We start from the raw sequence: 19,191 nt of genomic DNA, 5'->3' as shown, positions 1-19,191 counted from the left end.
AACGTTCCAAGTGACAAAGTCATTTTACTATGAAAATTAATCAATAAATTAGTAATATATGTGTTAAGCAAAGTACATAAAATTTATTTCGTTCAAAGCTCAAGTGTGAATATTTGTGGTTCTAATTGTATTTTTTTTTTTTTAATTTATGATAAGATTTCGATTAATTTACAATATTTCCTTAAAAGTGACTTGGAAATACCATTTAGTGATACGTAATCTTCATTTTGTCCGAATTTGTTATTCTTAATCTTTCCTCGACTTTGACAGTACGATTTTAATCGCTTTTTTAAAGAAAAACTATCCTACTATTCAATTTTCGGGATCGTAATGTTTCGGAATGTTGTCCCAGTTCTCAAATTTTGGGATTTTAATTCTTCAGGGTTACGCATATCCACCGAAGTTACGTAACACGGTGAAGAAGATAAATTTCCGTCAATTGCCGTGTTATCGTTTTCGTAAACTAGCACGTGAGGCGACCCACGTGTTTCTGTACCTGTCGGAGATCCGAGTGAGATATCATACCGCTTTCAATAGCTGACTGCGTACGCGAGAAAATGACATCCCGTCGCAATCACTACCGCCTTTTGCGTATTTCTTCTCGTTCTTTTTTTACGGCGACATCGAGCGCTATCTCATTTGATGACGAAAACAATACTCCGACCTTAGGAATTATCATTAATTAGAACAATATGCCCAGTCACATCTCGTGTCTTCCTTATCTCTACCACGCATAAGATAAATGACACTAGTATCATGACACTTCCAGTTTGAGACCGGTCTCTCTCTCTCTCTCTCTCTCTCTCTCTCTCTCTCTCTCTCTCTCTCTCTCTTGTTCATTTTCTCTCCCTCTCTTTCTCTCAGATAAGTAGTTAAAAAAGAAAAGAAACCAAGTATCATACATGATATTATACGCTTATTCAGTGAGATACAATTAAATATTAAATAATTATAGACTACATTTCTCGTGTTATAACAAAAATGAACTTAGCATACAGTCTGTGTACAAAAACCAGGATTTACAATAGCGTTTTTTTTTTCTCTAAATCTCAATGTATAATAGGAATATAATAATTTTTTTATCACATATAAAAAGCGGTTGTATATGTACATATCTGAGTAAGATTAGGTACCATTATTATTAAACTGATAGAAGCTATTATATAATTTGGTACACTGTGTTTAACTTCGGTTATTCGATAAATACGAACAATAATAATCAATATGTCGATTTTTTTTCCTGGTGTCTTGACATAGTCGTTGGTTTTTCGCACGAAATCCTATGTATACACACACGGCTCGCCGCTTATTTCCACGTTACATGTGACCTTATTTCTCTTTTTTTTTCTTCTTTTATAAGATTACTTTTATATAATATATATCTATATAACACACGTTATTTAAATAAGTCAGAGCTATGGCCAGTTCATAAATTCGAGAGTCGTTGGTCGCATAGTCACGTCCTCTCGTAGAATGCCCGCCCGTTACGTCGTTTATTACGCCGGGGGACGATTATTCAGGAAACAACATCCGCGTCTCTACAGTTTCGATCGCGTATAATAATCGATGGATGATCACGAACCGTTTGCACAATTCTTTTCTTCTTCTTCTTTTTCCTTTTGCGAAAAGACCACAGCTCTATCAACGATGTGGATCGTGTATTGTACAACGATATAAACTAGTATTTGTTTGCTCTGTATTCTCCTCGCGTCACTATATCTCGTCACGCTTGCTTCAATTCCTTTTCTTCGTAAAAATTTGGACTCCGGATGGGGCCAGTGTCACTTCTTCTTTTGTTTTTTCCTTTGTTTTATTTTTCTTTTTCGGTTTCGATTACGCGATATTTGCCCATAACCGAGTAAACGGCAACTCGATGTCGTGCTTTAACGTGTTTTAACGTGGTCATGATGAAATTAGAGTGATGCCCGCCGCAACCTCGTTTCGGGCTCCGAAATACGCTCCGACGGTCGATCTCTCGTCGACGATATATTTCTCTTATCGAATATCGCGCGTTTCCTGTCCAATCTTCCAGCTTCCTCCCTTCCTTCCCCGTTTGTTTCCTTTCTTTTCCCCCATAGTCAACTCAACAAGCGAAATATAAGCAATCAAATTTGAAGCAACAACTTGATTCTTAAATATCTACCTAAAAGTACAATGGAGTCGCACAATGTCGAAGGCACAACTCTTTCAAATCGGTCGAACTGAAAGAAAGCACAATAGGAGGCATCATTGGCATATGTTGAGATTTATTAGCAGCACGGCAGGCCGCCGATAAGTGTCTTTCTTCCAGAATGCTCGAGATTATTAAGTACAAGAAAGATTCTTCTTTTTTTTATTGTTGTTAAAAGACTAAATAGCAAAAGCTATGTATAGCTATGTATATAAGCATAGCTACAATATTTATATATGTTAGAGCATAGCTTCGATAACTGTGCTTTCTCTGAATGAGATGAGAACGTATTAGCCCACTCTCTTTTTCTCTCTCTCTCTCTCTCTCTCTCGCTCGCTCGCTCGCTCTCTCTCTCTCTCTCTCTCTCTTTCTTTCCTTCCTTTTTTTTTACTTTTTTTCCCTCTCAGTGTCGTATCTCTCGATCATTAGAAAGTTCCATTTTAACTTCTTCTTCTTCTTTTTTTTTATTAGTAACAAATTTACATAGGCATACGGAAAATTATGATTTATACTTTTGTCTTCTAGTCGGCAGAGAACGGGATTCCGTAACACTACTCACTATACATTTATACAATCTTATGGTACTCCTAAGCTTTGAATTCACATGCATGTAATCGAGGCAAATGAAAATAAACTTTCAGCTATATTACTTTTATTAGCTTTATCGATCACTCGATGGCGAGAACGTGTTCCTCTTCGAATTGTCATTTCTTTAGAATTGGAAGCCAAACAGCCGTCGGGGTAAAAGGAACAGAATAAATGACGGTAGATGGAGATTATATAAGGAGAGAAAAGAAACATCGAGTCGAGAATCGATTGCCTCAACCAGCATGCGTTAAATTCAGTTCTCAGTCGGAATCGTCTCTCCCATTTCCGTTTCCTCTCATTGCAATTCGAACATTCATAGCGCGTCATATTATGAAAGTAACTAACCACAGTGAAACTAAGAGATTAGCATGAGTTCGTTAAAGACCGATCGCTAAAAAAAAGAAAAAAAAAGAAACAAACCCTCACTTGTTATATCTGTACATGTGCTGCTACCGCCCGGCACCAAGCTGCTGGCGCAGTAATATCTAAGTATTCCGAAATCGTTTCACTGAGGCAGCAACTTGGCAGAACGTCAGTATTCAGCGTTCATTATGGATCCTGGCTGGTACTTTGTGACGACTCACAGTTTTGCGGGCTATGCAGCTGATGTGCTAAGTGGGGCGTGTGAACTGGGGAAGGGCCCGGCTGAGGCTGCTGTTCTTCTTGCATTTGTTGGATTACGCTAAAGTCAGGGTAACTGCAAAGAGCGACCGAACGGATTAACAGTCGTCCGACACACCACCAGCCTTGCTTCTATCCAGTCGAGAGTTTATGATGAAATGAAAATTCAACGTTCCAAATATTTGCGCATGTAAATTCTAAATTGGAACGTTTTTATAAAGAACTTAAAAATACTTTACGGCTGTCAATTTATAGTAGAAATATTATAAATTGTTTCGGTGTTTAAAAAATATCTTTAAAATATATTATGTAAATTCTAAATTAGAACTTCCTTTGTGAAGAACTTAGAGATAATTATTTTCGTTATTAAACTAGAAACATATAATTGATTTGGTGTTTTAAAAAAATAGTTTCCAAAATAATATCTTCAAAATATATTTTTTCACCATCGACACTTACTCCATAGATGCCCATCCTAAGCTTCTGTTGTTTCGCTTCTTGGTTCGGAATCGCTCAGATGCTTGAAGCTTCGATGGGTTGATAAATTGATACTTCGAGATTACTTGAGACGTATGTTGACATTTCTCGGCTTCTTCCGCGCACTCCTCGCTCGTCTCCTCGACTTCCGGCTCCTCGTCCGGACACAATTCGCACGCCCGTTCTAACGTTTTCCTCGCACTGTTGCTACGCTCGAGGACGTAGCCATTTGCGGAATCGTTAGACTGTGCCGTCGGAGACCAATTGTTGTACGCGTGTGTGTAGGGCGCCGTAGAAGCATATGGTCTCTGAAAATGATTGGTCAGAAATATTCGCCGTCGACGTTACAGAAATATCGCATGAATCAGTTTTCTTCATTTCCGTCACGTACTTTGTCGAGTTCGTCGTGAAGCCAATCTATGGCTTGGCTCCATTTCCTCTTTAGGTCCGGGCTGTGGTGCAATAGCTGATGCGCAGGTCTGCACTTGCTGAAGAGCTGCACCATACACTTGATACACTGGTAAGCCCTCTTCTGATAGTGATTTTTACTTCGCGTTATCGTATCGAACAAACCTTCCCGATCCTCCGGGAGTCCTGAAGAACGCACGACTTTGTATATTCCAGCGTTTTAACATACCAAGGTCGATATTGATATTTTGGTTCTGATATTAGCATCACTAATAATATCGATATCCTCAATTAAATACTCGTTTCAATATTAGTACCGACACTTTTATAGTATCACAACACGCTTAGTCACACACCGCCAGAGACTCACCCTTGAGCGCGTTGTGGACACGGTGCGTCTGCCACGAGTCTTCCATCAGTAATATCGCCAGCAGCAGATCCGTGTGATGTCTCAGCTCGTGGGTATAAGCGAATCCTATTTGCCACAACAACTCGTAAAGCACCGTCCGTGACAAATGGGGATTCTCCCAGCAACAGTATTGCAGCAGCTTGACCGAGTCTTCGGTCACGTTCGCGTCTTCGATCACTTTCTTGATGTAACTGGCGGACGAGAGAGAATCGTGAAAACCCCCTCTCGTCTCGTATCAGTAATCGACCGTTCGAAGTGAATTCTCTCTCTTACCTGGTGCGAATGAACAGTATGTCAGCTGCTTGCGGCTGGATGGGCATAAGGTACTCCGACTGACACGCGGGATCCCCGTACGGATTTGGTAAGGGTTCCGCGCGCGACTGCGTGTGGCTCGAGTGCGTCTTCGACGACACGTCGCAACATCGTATCAGCATACTGACCACCTGATGCAACTTCGTCAATTCGGGATACTGATACTTGATGGTAGGACCCGGCCCCTCGTCGATCGCGACCAACATGAATGTCACGGGTACATTCAGCTGCAATGAAAGGAACGTACGACAAAATTAGACGCCTGTCCGATCCTGCTTCTGGCGCGATACGTTACGACGGCGATGTTATTGTCGTGATATTTAAGGTAACTGGACTGTAAATTTATTTTCTTAGGAATCCTTTTTCAAATTTTAACAGAACATCAATCGAAACACAATCAAACTGTAAGGATTTGACGTTATATTTCCTTTTGTGCTTCTTGGTTAAGTATCTTTTTAAAAAATGGTTAAATAAGTATCTATAAGTATCTATAATCTAAGATCTAAAAAGTATAGTCTATCTGAAAATCTATAAGTATCTATAATATATAATCTAAAAAGTATCTATAATAATTATAGACACTTGAAGTATCTCCAATCGCTACATAAAAATGTGAAAAATACAGAAGAATACGGAAAACAACTTTTCCAATTGACGTATCAACTACCTTAACACACGGACCATCTCTCTTTTTACCTTAAGCAATTGCGCCTTCTCGGCGAGACCAAGCGAAGCGTATGCATGAAATAGGGAGAAGTAGTTTGGTAGGTGACGCCCGTGATCCGAGATTTCACGGTGGAGTAACGAGAGCACCGCATGTAACAGGTGATCGCTGAGCGTCGCCACCGGATCCAGGAGTATGGCTGAAAATATCGACACTATTGTTATGCGGTGTATCATGAATGTTCGTGCCGTGCGCACTGAAATATATCCATACTGGAAGAGACATTGGGTCTAGAAAAGTGAAACTGACAGAGAAATCGACTTCAGGACATCTTCTCTTTGTCATATGCGTCGCTCTCTTAAAAAAAAAGTTTTAAACATGACTAAGAGATAGATTGCTCTAAATATCTTTTTTTCTCAGTCCTAGTTTTTCATTTTCTTGTTAACTTGTGGTTTCACCTCAACCTCATGATAACATAAAAATTCTCTTCTTCTAATCAAGGTTAATCGTTGAGTTTTAAAAGTTTACTACAAAAACATCAGTTTAAAGATTAACCATGAAAAATACAATTTTTGCATTATCATCAGTTTAAGTTTAAACTACAAGATAGCCAATGGATGGAAAACCGGGCTTCAGGTACGTTTTCCATCCATAAGTGTTATATAGCAATGCCTTTTCTAGTATATTTATATTTCAGTGGTCGTGTATTTCTGTGCTACGTTCCACTACTCACTCGGCGCATTTAGGCTGGGCGGCGCACATGGACCGTCCTGTAGAGAAGCGTGCGCGAGAAATACCAGAATTTTCAGGAAAGCCGTTCGTACTTCCGTACTGGGACAGCTGAGGAGGTACTCGCAAAATCTACGGACGACGTGGATTATTAGCTACCGAAACGCAGATATATTTCACAGAAAAAAAGATTTTTTGGGATTCGATAGAATTTCTTTAATTGAAACAAACTTGTTCTTTGGAGTAGAGCAAACAAATGTTTGATTCAACAAATAAGACTGTTTGGTTTCTCAATCAATAAATATCTTTACATCAAATAATATATTTTTTTTGTATTTTCATTCAAACATTGCATTGGTTGTCACGAGTAATAAATTATTTAAAAGAAGCAACGTTATAACAATATTAAAGAATTTCCTCGTTTCAGTGAGACAATATTTAATATATAATAAAAGCATATATTTTTTTTAATTGAAAACGAAATATTTCCTTTAAACTGTACTGTTTTATCTATCAGACAATATAGTTTATCTTAGTGAAACATTTACGTTCAAACAAAATGATATTTGACATTAAATTATTCTTTATATTAAACGATATCCAAGTCAAACAAACATATATACTAAATCCGAAGAAACCTTTTTCTTTGTTTACACACTGTGTACTCATACGAGAAGAAAGATCCGATACCTGTGAGGATGGTTAAATAGCACTTCATTGGCGAACCAAGAACGCACTGCTTTGCTGCTACGCAGATGGTGGCACACGATATCGTACCAATCCGTTGCCGTACCGCGTAACGTTTTCTTGGTATGAAAACCTGTGTAGAAAAGGAATCTCGACGCTAACTGAATCGACAGCATCGAAAGTTCCTCCATCTCGGGGTTCTAGAATGCGAGAATCACGTTTATTAAACGAGGACCCGTCCTTGCTTCTTGCGTGCGCCCTCACGGCAGAAACTTACGAGTTTCTCGTTCAGATTTTGTCTACCGATGTTATGCGGATTGCAGGACACCAGTTTCTTGATGAACTGAAAGTACTCCGCGCTAAATTGGTTTCGGTTGTGCATAAATTTTATATTCTGCTTTCGCACACTGTACTCTATCGCTGGTGGCATTTTCATAACTCCTAGTTTCGTATCTGAAAAAAAGAGTACGAGCAACGAGATGAGAGCAGAGCGGAGAACGATCGGCCGAGTCGAAATCTCGCGAGGCCTCTCTTCGATGTATACTTACACAATGACAATTCATTTACACTCTTCATTAGAGAATTCTCTTCTACATCTAGTCTTGTATAAAATAACATGTACGCATTCCACCATCGCTTCTGTTTACGATAGCTCATCCGCTTGAGCATATGATCAAACACCTCTCCTAGATAATCGCCGCCGAAGCATTGGGACTTCATTTCCTCCTCTTCCTCCATCTTACACTCCGTCACATCGCCGTCATCGAACTTGTACCATTTGGCGGTACCATCATTTTGCCTGTAACATTATCGATTAAGGTAGTTGTATCGTGGAGTGCCGGATTTTCAGTGGTGGCATTTTAAAAGACCTCTACATAAGTTTATTATTTACTTAAAAAAAATATCTCCCTATAACTTTACTCAACCATCTTTGTTCTATCTAAGTAACTATCTAAGTAATAAGTATTAATTTTTAGCACGAAATTAAGAAAAATATATATACGTGCTTGTTATCTTTTGATGCGAATATCTCAGCTCCCAAATGGTCAATCATTTTCTAATTGAATCAGTAATTACGTTAATTATGCCAGTAATCATTTTTTAAATCTATATATAGTGCAAGTTCAAACGAATTAAAAAAAAAAAATTATTTTATGCTATTATTATTCTTTTCGATCTGGAGGAATAATCCAATGTCAGTACAGGAAACTTCCAACAGTTATAAAATAAACGTTCTGCTGAGCGCGACCAATGTTTCAATCGATTAGAGTAAATTTGCTCCCGTGATTAAATCAGATGCAAGAAATCAAATTCGCGCTTCAGTTTCGAGTGAAAATATTCACTCGACGATTCCGATTGTGGGAAATTCACTCTGTACGAGCGGAAAGTCGCTCGAATACGAGTGATTCGGCTGTCACTCTATCTTTCGAGTGGAATTTCACCCCGAGAAATTTAGAGAGTGTCAATTATAAGTGTATATTTCACGTTTGAAGTACCTGTGCAGAATGTAGGAATAATAATGGCCACCGCTAGCCTGGCCACTGTGCACCACTATGCCAGTTAATTGATACTTCGTGCACGTTCCTTTTACTGACTCCTCGTAGTCGCAGTCTATGACTTCTCCCTCCAGTTTGGCTAAACCGGAGACAGTATACGGTTCCATGTCCAGATCTCGCGGGAACTCGAAATAATCGTTGAATTTGATAGCGCATACACGTTCGAAGTCATATTCAAACCTTTTCAATTGAATCGCTAAGATGGGTGGCAGTTTTTTCACGCACAACCTCTTCACTGTCACGACCTGAGTGTGTGTAAAATATAATATATAGATAAATAATTTGAGCAATCGCATACAAAATGTACAAGAGATCCATTCGCGACATTTGCTAGATAAAAGTCATTTCTATTAGGTTTCCTTTTATTTTCAGCACGATTTGGGCTTTGTAATACTACTTTCGAAGGATCAGTTGCACATACGCGAGGAGACGTACTACCTTCGAGTGATGACCGATTTGTCGCCTTTGTGTCATACCTTTTTGTTACATTTATCACAGTGATAGGCGTCTGCTCCTTCCAGCAGCTCTCCCTTTACGTATTGTTCAAGAGAATCCAATAAATTACTGTGGTTTCGTATATCCACGCTTATCACACTGAACGGCTCCTCTTTGGAATATCTGAAGATAATGTAATGTGGTATTACAGTCTACCGAAGAAAGCAGAATGTAAGAACTAAGAAGGTACCTATGAGGGCAACCTTTGCAGATTTTCTGGTCGCTATACGAGCCACCAAGAATCTTGCCCATTATTTGCTCGTGCCCCAAGGCTTTCAGCGCCTCGTCTAGGCTCTCCACTAGACTCATGAAGAATTCTACCGCGTCCTGCTGTTCTCTCAGGTTTACGGGCTCCCCTTGAAGTCTGTAACAATCGTGTCACTGAAAGGAGCTCTTCAACTCTTTAGCTCTTCACGACACCACTTTCTCATTAAATTTTCAGAAAACCAAATATAAAATATATAATAAAAAAAGGATAAGAAAATATACAATAAAAATAATAATAATAAATAACAATATATAACAAAAATGTAATAAAATACAAAGTTCACATTGGTAAAACTGAGTCGCTTAAAAGAAAACCTTAACTCCTAACCTTGTTCTCAACGGGTAAAATCAAACGACACTTATTCTTACTTGAAATGTTTCCACAGTCCTCTCGGTATATAATATTGCAGTTTACTGTAAGCCAGATGACCGAATATCGCTTGAACCTGCTTCAGGATGCCGATGTTATACTCCTTCCTGGACTCGTCAGCGCCGCATTTCTCTTCGTTCGTGTCGTTGTCGTTCGTCTCGATCGTCTGCTCACCCTCGATCCTCTCCTCGCCCGAGAAGTCCTCGTTCAGGTCGGTCGCAGCGCCCTCCGCCGACAGGAGCCCGACCCTGATGCTCTCCACCATGTACAACTGCTGTAATACTGAGTTCATGTAGCAGGTAGCTCCTGCGTTCTTCAAGCCTACGAAGCCTTTGAGCGGCCTGAGGCCCACCGGCGGCAGGTAATCCCACTCAACCAGCGGCTCGTCCTTCTCGGAGTAGAACATGTCGGTGAGCATTGTGACTAGAAGTTTCATGTTGGGTACACAGCCTACGCAGAGGCCTACGAGCAGGTCGAACGCGGCGCTGGTCGACTGAGCAGTGGTGCACACAGGACAGGCCTGCGAGGCGCTCAGCTCGCCGGTGCTGCGAAGCTGCAGCATGAGGCGGGAGGCCGGGAACACAAAGTCCTCGACCAATTCCTTGATCAGGTTCACCCCATGCTTCTCGTCGGAGCCGAGCTCGTACTTCTGGCTGGGTGGCAGGAATGCCAGCAGTTCCTTCGTCAGGCCGAGGTGGCCTTCGAGCACGGCTTCGTCCACCTGACTCTCACCGGTCTCCTTCACGTTGTCCCGGACCTTCTTCAGCCAAGCGATCTCGACGTTCAGCAACGTCTCCGCGCTCGTGAGAGGGCAGCTCGACGCATGCGCGTAGTTCAGCAATCGGCACAGAAGCTGGAAGTACTCGTGGCTCTGCTTCGCGTTTTCCATGACGGTAGTGTTCAGAACGGTGAAGAGGAGCGTTATGGTGACCAGTAGCGGCTGGTGTCCGCTGCTGCACCACGTCGATATTAGATAAAATTGCTCGGCGGCGGCGAGTCTGATGGCCCTCGACGTGCTCAGCAGCACGAGATCTATCAGGAAGGTATGCCAGATCTTCTCTCTCGACAGGGTCTCCGGCGCGGTCGGATTCAGCACGAGGGTGATCGTCAACACTTCGAGCGCCTCTTTGCACACGAGGACGTCGTTGTTGTCGGGGTTTCTCTGCTCCTTCTGGTTGGCCTCGTGCATCGAGTGGAGGGCCTCGTTCGACGCGTTGATGTTGTTCAGGTTGCCCGTGGACGCGGCCCATGCTAGTCTAATTATGGCACGTATAGTGGCCACATCCGGCAATTCCCACGAGAGGGCCTGCATAAACAGCTGCCGGCACCGGTCGGCGTCGGGCCCCACCGACAACATCCGATGCGCCAAGTGCTGCGCCAGTTTTGCCGCCACGCTTCTCAGCATGTATTCGGTGCTCTGATTGGGCACGCTCTGGAGCGCCTGCTTCAGCACCGCCACCGGGCCGCGATTGTTGACGTTGTTATCGTGATTCTCCGGGCTGCCCGTCTGCTGAACCTCGTCCAACACGCACGCCATCACGTTACCCAGCACCGTCAGCAGGAGCTTGCATAGTCTCAGCACGGTCAGGTACGCGGACCGCTTCGTCGTCTCGTCCGCATTCGGCAAGAACCTGTTTTTCGTCAGCATATCCAGGATGACACCCGCCTCGCCGCTTTTTATGAAATTAAATTGAAATTCAAACGCTCTCTCGGACGTAGGATCGAGAGCCGGCATTAACAAAGTGTACAACACCTGCGGACAAAAGAGAGAACGTTTTTCAACATGTTCGCACGAGAATGAGATTCATTCATTAACACTTAGACCGCCATGTCGCCCGCACATAGGTGACCGTTTCAATAATTGAAACAGGCATAATTTTATGAACTATTTGTAAAAAATATATCGAGTGTAAAAACGATAAAATATCATTGTTCAACATATGCTGATGTAAATAAAAAACAAAAAAAAAAAATTAACATTATATATTTATTATTATCTATGTATTTATTTTATATGTTATTTATATATATTGCTTTTATTTATTACTTTATAATATATTTATCATTTTTATAAAATGACCTGACATATATTTTTCGTGATATTTTAGAAAACAATATATGCATAGTCGTAGTTGTTATATATATATATATATATATATATATGTATTTTGAGAACATTTCCATTAAATAACACAGAAGATATAGAATATGATTGAAAAAGTAGAAGTAGATTCAATCATTCATTCATTGGACGCATTGTTTATTTTGTATTCTAACCCCGTTAGTAACATCGTGGACAAAAAAGTTGCGACACTTTTTGGATAAGTTACAGAACGTATCCCGTATCCAATTGGAGAATCTGTTTCTTAGTTAAACTCAGGAGATACATTTTCCTATCGGATACGAGATGCATGAAACTCGTCGAAAGAATAACGTTGCGACCTTTCTATGCACGACTGCACGGTTGTGACTTCAGGCGGTTTACGTTCGCAGCCAAGGCTGGGCAGTCTAAGCGTTAAAGCGCTACGATCGACGAAATCCTACTCACCTCTAAATTGTATAAAACTTGGCTAGGACTTGCAGTAAAAAATAGAGAATCTACCGTCGTATTCTGCTCGTTATTCTGGGGGTTCTGTAAAGCTTCTTCGTCCTTGCAATGATCAAACAACCACTGTAATCTCGTTACAGTGAAGGTGTCCGGCGGCACCAATTGCAGGAGATTCCGCGCACCGTCGCGCAACTGCGAATGCTGAAGGGTACAGCCGAGATCCGCCAATTGAAAGAAAAATGTCGCATACTGCGATCGCTGCGACATTACCTGCAACGAAGCCGCGCGATTAGAACGATGAGTCGGCGACAATCGAATCTGCAGGAACCTCCACTTACCACACCAGGCAAACTATTCTCCGCTTCTACGTTCGGCCCGTCGTACGGATGATGCGGAGAACTAGTGGAGCTATCTGAGCTGCTGTCCGGTGAGCTCGGCATATTGCTGTTCACTTGACTGAGCTTCGCCGACAATAACTAGACAAGAACGTTCACAAGTCTCACCCCCATTCTTTGTATCTTTCGCACTTGTTGTGTGGAAGTCTCGGACCTTCCTCTATTGATACTCACCATTTTGTCTCTCAGTGGTATCTGGGAAAGCAGTTTCCTATCATCGGACTGTTCTAAGGACTCTCCGTTAATGAATAAGTCGAGTTTAACGGTCGACGGCGCAGCTTTGATTCTGCGCAATATCTGACGTCTCAGTGAAGCTAAGGTGTCGTTACTATGCGTGAAAATGTCTATGTCATCGACGGTTCGGCCAGGATTTGCGAATCGTATGACGAGAGACAGATGCTTCCCACGAGCCGCTCTGTAATCGGAACGAGACGCTGCACTCATCTGCATCGTATGGTAAAAAAAAAAAAACTCGCGTTAATAACGTGATCGTATACCTGTGTAACGGTAATATCTTCCGTTCCCCTGGGAAAGCTGTGTCGCACTCGTTTATGTATTCCTGCAGAACCTTCATAACACGACACATTTTCATGGCTTCCACTTTAATCTTATTTGTCACTTGCTCCTCGCGTTCCTCCCTCCCGTCCAAGTACACTCGGTTAAGAACCGTTACGGTATCATAATGAGCTTTCAGTCTGTCCATACATTCGGCTATATGTGTCTCGTGAAATGCCAGAACGGACGATTGCAATCGCGGTCCTAGATTAGTGTTCACCTCCTTTAACAGTTCTATGGCTCTGTTCGCTATCTCCTCAGGGCTGTTAGTTACTACCTAATGGACAAATAAGATCTCTACTGCACAAACACGCATACAAAAAGAACTAAAGAGAAATGGAAAACAAAAGAGGCGTAAAATACACACACGTGAAGTTAGAAAGAGAGAGAAAATAAAAGCACATTTAAATCAACGAGATATTGCAATTCCTGTATTTATACGTACTCTCCACAAGTAGTCGGTCCCGATTAGATCCACATCGTCCATGAGAAACGTTCTGCGTTTCAGTTTCAATTTTCCTTCCTTAGAATTAACAGCTTTAAAAAATCTCTCGTAACACTTAATGCCGCTTTCTGTAAGCAATGTCGGATCTAGCTGCAGTATGTTATTTTGAAAAAAGTTCTTGTATATCGCTGGATCCAGATCGGACTCTTCTCCCATCAGCTTGGAGAACCACTTGAAGCAGACCTCACGATCCGAAACAAATACACCTTGCTCGGCTAAACATTGCCAAATTTGGTCTGCCTGATCCGCGCACAACCACAGCTGTCCGTCCTACGGAAAGTAACGCCATGTTTTACCCACGCATTTATTGATATATAGATTGATTCTTACTTGCTTCATTCCGAGAGAGCTGAAACGTACCTTCAGTAAGAAGCGCAAGAAATTCAATCTCTCTTGTATCTGCATAATGTGATTGTATCGGCCGTCAGGCATGAAAGTGTTTGCGTCGATTTCAGGATTTTCCCTCACCAGCTGTCGCACTTTATCCATATAATTTGTTAAACTATTTGTTACAAGTATGACTACCGAATGTTCACTTTGTAAACGCTCTATTACTTCTTGCCTGTGACAATGATAAAGAATCAAATTAACATTGAATAGACAATGTATACGCACAAGGCCGGGCGTACGATGTATACCATTGTCGTACCTGTAATGCAAGTGATGGCCACGTTGACTATGACCCATATTGGGATTTGGTTCGTAAAGGCAACATATCTCGCGAATTTGCTTCAACGCTGGAAGGGCCCACTTATCACCGTTCTTCAACTCCTCCACGCACTTATCCAGCCAGATTGTCTTTTGCGCATCCCTTTCTTGTGAGCATGAGTAATCAAGAATCTTCACGTGAGCATTCAGCGCCTGATCCATGATTTCCGTGGGGACCTCATCAGAATGAGCCAAAGTCCAGAAGAGTGTTAATACCTAACAACAGGGTAAATTAGTGTTCCGAAGACTCCTGGGACACGCATGCGAATTCTGTCTATTTCAAGATCGTCGAACCTTGTGCGCCATAACACCATCTTTATCATCCTCCGCGAGTCTTCTAATCAATTCTAATAGTTTCTCCCGTTGCTTCTTGTTGGCGGTCCTCCAACTTGTCTAGAATAATTCCACATCGATCGATGCATAAATAAATACTCACTATTCAACGTAAGTTTAATATTGCTAGAGGCTTCTGCACGCAGAAAATTTTCTAGTAGCTGTAAATCCGTGAGATAATTGACCAATCACAATTAATTATTCTCCTTGCGCTTAAAGAATAATCGATGGTGATTGGTCAATTTTTTCTTATGGAATTACAACTAAAAATTTGTTAACGTGCAAAGGCCTTAAGCTACCGCGATATACAAGTACCTGAAAACACTCAAATAGATGATCAAGTTGTTCAGGACTAAAATCCCAGGCTAATTTGGCCAACAAGTCATGAACGTTCTTCACGATGGCCTCGTGTTTCCCAGCCTGTGCCGCCCAAACAGCGTCTAAGTCTTCTAACGTAAGAGCACGTTCCTTAATAATAAAGCGTAAGATTTTCTCCAGTTTCTCTACATATTGCGGTTGATGTAACGAATCCCTCAGTACGATTTCCAACACCCCGTTGTCCTTGATCCATTTCTGCATCACAAGTAAATACTCCTTAAGATAGAGATATCTCCGCAAAATTCAAGATACGGTTATTAACTCGTGATAATAATCGAGTGATATTTCGTGTGTTGTTCCAGATATTTAAATTTAGACATTACATGAGAAAAATATTTTAAAGGCGCGCCTCGGAAATTATCGTATTCAGGCGAGGTGCAATTATACATTATTGATTTTCAAGCGAGACTTACTGCCATACGTTCTGCTGTGAGCCACTCCTCCTCCTCCACTATTGTATTACGATGTTGGTGATAACTAACACTAGATATTACTTTATTAACCTCATTTAAAGCATTCATCTTTCCATTAAACGAAGAAATTTGTAAGAGTCTCAATATCATTTTCAGTCTCAGTATTTCCAAGTTTTTTATCATCTCCTCCTGATGAGGTACGCGCGATACCAAGCATTTAGCAGCTTTGATTATGGCTGATATTGCATCGTTTTTTGATTCATTTTTTGCTTCTTTCTTCAACTCATCGTCAGTCAAATTATTCAAAATAAGAGGTACCATTTCCTGTTTGTGTGAAAAATGTTCTTTGCACTCAGGTAACATATATATCGGAGATAAATGATAAAAGTTCAAGAGGGATACTCACGACAATAGGCATCAGATATTTAACTATTGTGTGAACAGTCAAAAGTTCATAACATAAGCCAAACGGTCTGATTAAAGCGTAAATAACTGGCACTGTTAAATTACGTCCGCTCTGAAATCTAGAGAGCAAAATTTCGAATCCATTGAGACTTCCGAATCTGTAATAGAGGTTCGATATATTAATCAATATCGAAGAGGAAAATATTCGAGCATGAACAAAAATGGCCGTCAAAGATACCTGTTTATAAGATCTACCAGCCAACCACGAGGGCTTCGCGAGTCCTGTGGCGGACGAGCGAAGAGTTCCTCATCAGGAATGTCACTACCAGGAGGAACAGTTTCTGAAACTCTTACTGCATTAAATGTGTGAAATCTGAAAGCAAAATCGTCCATATATATAATATGGTCACATAAGAAAGAACTCACGTGCAGGATCAACAGCAAGGGCACATGAGAGATCTACTCACTTGTTACTAGGATTAAAAACCATGGCCAGTAAATCAAGTAGAGGAAACCAATCCTCGTCTAATTTCAGGACACATAGTTCCACCAAACGTCCACAGTTAGCATTAATACAATTGTGAATATTTAACTTCCAACTGTTTACTGCATCATCCGTTAATATCTTGGTAAATGAGATTGTGAGACCTTCTCGAAAAAAGCGTTGACACGCCTCGCTTTGTACATCAATTCCTGAAAAGTGGCAAGCACAAGTTAGCGCATCTCGAAATAAGTGCTCCCATATGTAATCAAGATGTCTAATCGTGATGTTACAAAAAATAAAATGGTCGACGGGTAAGTAGTTATTTTGAAAATCGAGGGGAATAATACAGAATAATACATAACCTTTTTTACAAAGATCGATACTGGCTTGTAACAGGCACTCTAATTCTTGTTCGGGTAGAACTGGTACAACCCATCGTGGACTAGATATTTTCTCATGAAGCATATTAAGTTTGGAAACAGGGAAATCAGGCTCCCCATGAAGCTGATTGCTATCCTCCATTGAAGTGATAGCATCATTGCTGCATTCGGTTTGTACCACATTCTCTGTGAGTTGGAGTCCCGACATTGTATCAGCCAATTGTTGCGGACCTGGTGGACTGTGCATCTGCAGGAGGGAAATGTTTTTACCCCATCTCACTCAATCGATCTGTTCCTTTTAGCTGAAGTGGCTGCTAGTTCGGAAAATTTATATACATATTGAAGCACATATGTGAGATTTTCACGCTTCAGTGTAATTTTCTTGAACAAGTGCAGCCAATTCAGCTGAAAGGAACAGAGTTAGCCGGAAGTAACCAAGATATCTTTCAAACATCTTCTTCCGTCACGTTACCTCCGAGTTCACAGTTACCTGTGTATTTTGCTGGCTGTCGGGGGGGTCTATGCCAACTCCCTGGCCCCTTGTGGCAATCGTCATTTTGCACGTTCTTTGCTACACCTCGACTGTCTCAATATCTCTTGGTCCAATGATTACACCACCAATAACAAGCATCCAGCTTATACACTGACATTAAATATAATTATATTCTAAAGGCCTTGTGTTAATAAACTATACCTACATTATCTGAAACAGAGAAAGGAAAGGTACTTTGTACGACACCCTCCTCAGCGATCGACATGCGGTCAAACAACGTAACAAAGTATGGCAAAGACGACGCAGTAAATTAATCCCAAATCCAAGGTACGGTGACAATTTAAATTATCCGCGAACTACGCGACGGCCACGCGGTTACATAAGTGCTTTTTTCCCCCCCGAACGCATAAGTTACGGCGAGTGACAGTTCGCGATATATCCGGACGACGATATATCCATAGACCGATGATACAGTCATCGCTCCGGATAAGACGCCGCGGATGCCTATCGGCGCGACGAATCGCGGCACGCGTCCGGATGTACTCTCGACGCAGTCCCGGCCGGGTGGCACGCTCGGCGGATCGCGTGACAGCGCTACGGCTTCCGTGCAACGACTCGGGGAGAGCGACGCGTATTATACTCGGACGTTGGTCGAAGGGGGGAGGGGGGAGGGCCGGATCGACGGCGTCGGCCGCGATCTCGGGATCTCACGCGAGCACGGTGCGTCGGCTCCTGCCGCATCCCCGTCGCACGCAGCGAGCTGTCAACCGCCGTGGAGCAGGGAGCGGCCGTGCCGGTCGGCGCTCGTTCGAGGTGGGTGCGCCTCGAGGACGCCGGGGAAGTCGGCCGTGCCGCCGCGTCGAGAGAACATGCGTACGCCTTGGCGGACAAGGGAGGTCGTCGGGCCGCGAGGAGAGAGAGCGAGCGAACGAGCGAGCTGGGGTATGTATGTGCGCTGCAACAACTCGGCGACTCGGTGGGCAGCGAGCGGAGCGTCGTCGGGAGGCACCGACTCCCGCGGGCGAGCGAGCAGCGGGGAACGGTGGTCGCTCACCGGCCGAGGGTACCTGAGCGATCCGCGACGATCCTCGCGGGTCCAGGCAGCGCCTATTTTCGCCCCGTTCGCCTCCGACCGGGCTACCTCTCCGGACAAAATGGCGACTATCCTAACGATTGGCACTGCCGTGTATTAACAAAAGCGCCGATATTTCGGCCCGATAAACGGCCCCGACCACGCGGGGAGGCTCCGGCCGCGCCTACGGCGGTGCCGCACCGCGTTCGCTCGCCGGGGTCGCGCCTCCGTCACCGGGGAACGCACCTTTACATAGTAAACGTTGTAGAAATTCGTGTGTTGCACTTTTTTGACGTGACGTTACGGAACTCAACTGGCGAATCTGTAAACACGACTGTCGCGGCGCTGCGGTAGCATCCGAGCTGTCGCGAGCGAGGGGGAGGAGTGGGGGCGGTGAATGATGGCAACGACGGAGTCCCCTCCCTTCGCTGCACCACCGTCGCCGCTGCTGCCGCCGATGTCGTCGTCGGTGTTCGTTGTCGCGCGAAAACGTTCAAGCGGCGCCCGGCCGGTCGCGAACGGTCGGCCGAGTTATCGTTGACTCGCGTTTTCACAACTCCGGTGCGCTCGATTTCGGCGTCTCATCCGCCGGAAAATGGATCTTTATTCTCGTTGTTTCGGGAGAGGTGTGCCAAGTACAGCGGACGGAGCGAATCTACAGGAGAACTCGGCGCGAAACACCGCCACTGCGGATAGTTACGGCGCAGTAGCGAGGAACGCGTTCCCGAAGACTCGCAGAATTCGAAACGAGTATGTTTTTTTTCATTCT

General features: G+C 42.9%; 1 protein-coding gene across 4 annotated transcripts; it reads right to left on the bottom strand.

Annotated features, from left to right (window-relative positions):
- Positions 1-491: 491 nt before the first annotated feature.
- LOC106741374 (probable ubiquitin carboxyl-terminal hydrolase FAF-X) lies at positions 492-18,795 on the bottom strand. Of its 4 annotated transcripts, none has more exons than XM_014613301.1 (31): positions 18,669-18,794; positions 17,556-17,560; positions 17,348-17,500; positions 16,840-17,104; positions 16,461-16,686; positions 16,232-16,366; positions 15,995-16,151; positions 15,589-15,912; positions 15,113-15,370; positions 14,759-14,857; positions 14,406-14,680; positions 14,117-14,318; positions 13,697-14,026; positions 13,194-13,528; positions 12,871-13,111; positions 12,640-12,777; positions 12,302-12,571; positions 9,753-11,506; positions 9,307-9,480; positions 9,098-9,239; positions 8,562-8,866; positions 7,614-7,864; positions 7,343-7,518; positions 7,069-7,265; positions 6,383-6,510; positions 5,682-5,863; positions 4,947-5,212; positions 4,635-4,864; positions 4,248-4,450; positions 3,839-4,164; positions 492-3,455 (listed from the first exon to the last, which is right to left on the bottom strand). In XM_014613301.1, exons 3-31 carry the CDS (start codon positions 17,411-17,413, stop codon positions 3,308-3,310), a joined length of 7,803 nt encoding a protein of 2,600 aa, XP_014468787.1. In that variant the 5' UTR covers positions 17,414-17,500; positions 17,556-17,560; positions 18,669-18,794; the 3' UTR covers positions 492-3,307. The 4 variants fall into 4 exon arrangements, with proteins under 4 accessions (XP_014468787.1, XP_014468788.1, XP_014468785.1 ...); XM_014613302.1 differs by having other exon boundaries at positions 17,348-17,453; XM_014613299.1 differs by lacking the exon at positions 18,669-18,794 and adding an exon at positions 18,418-18,646 and having other exon boundaries at positions 17,348-17,560.
- Positions 18,796-19,191: the final 396 nt, after the last annotated feature.

Source organism: Dinoponera quadriceps, unplaced genomic scaffold (genome assembly GCF_001313825.1).
Source record: "Dinoponera quadriceps isolate SergipeBrazil2010 unplaced genomic scaffold, ASM131382v1 scaffold405, whole genome shotgun sequence".
NCBI lineage: Eukaryota > Metazoa > Arthropoda > Insecta > Hymenoptera > Formicidae > Dinoponera > Dinoponera quadriceps.
The sequence above is the reverse complement of the archived record's forward strand: the minus strand, read 5'-3'. Positions and strand labels throughout refer to the sequence as shown.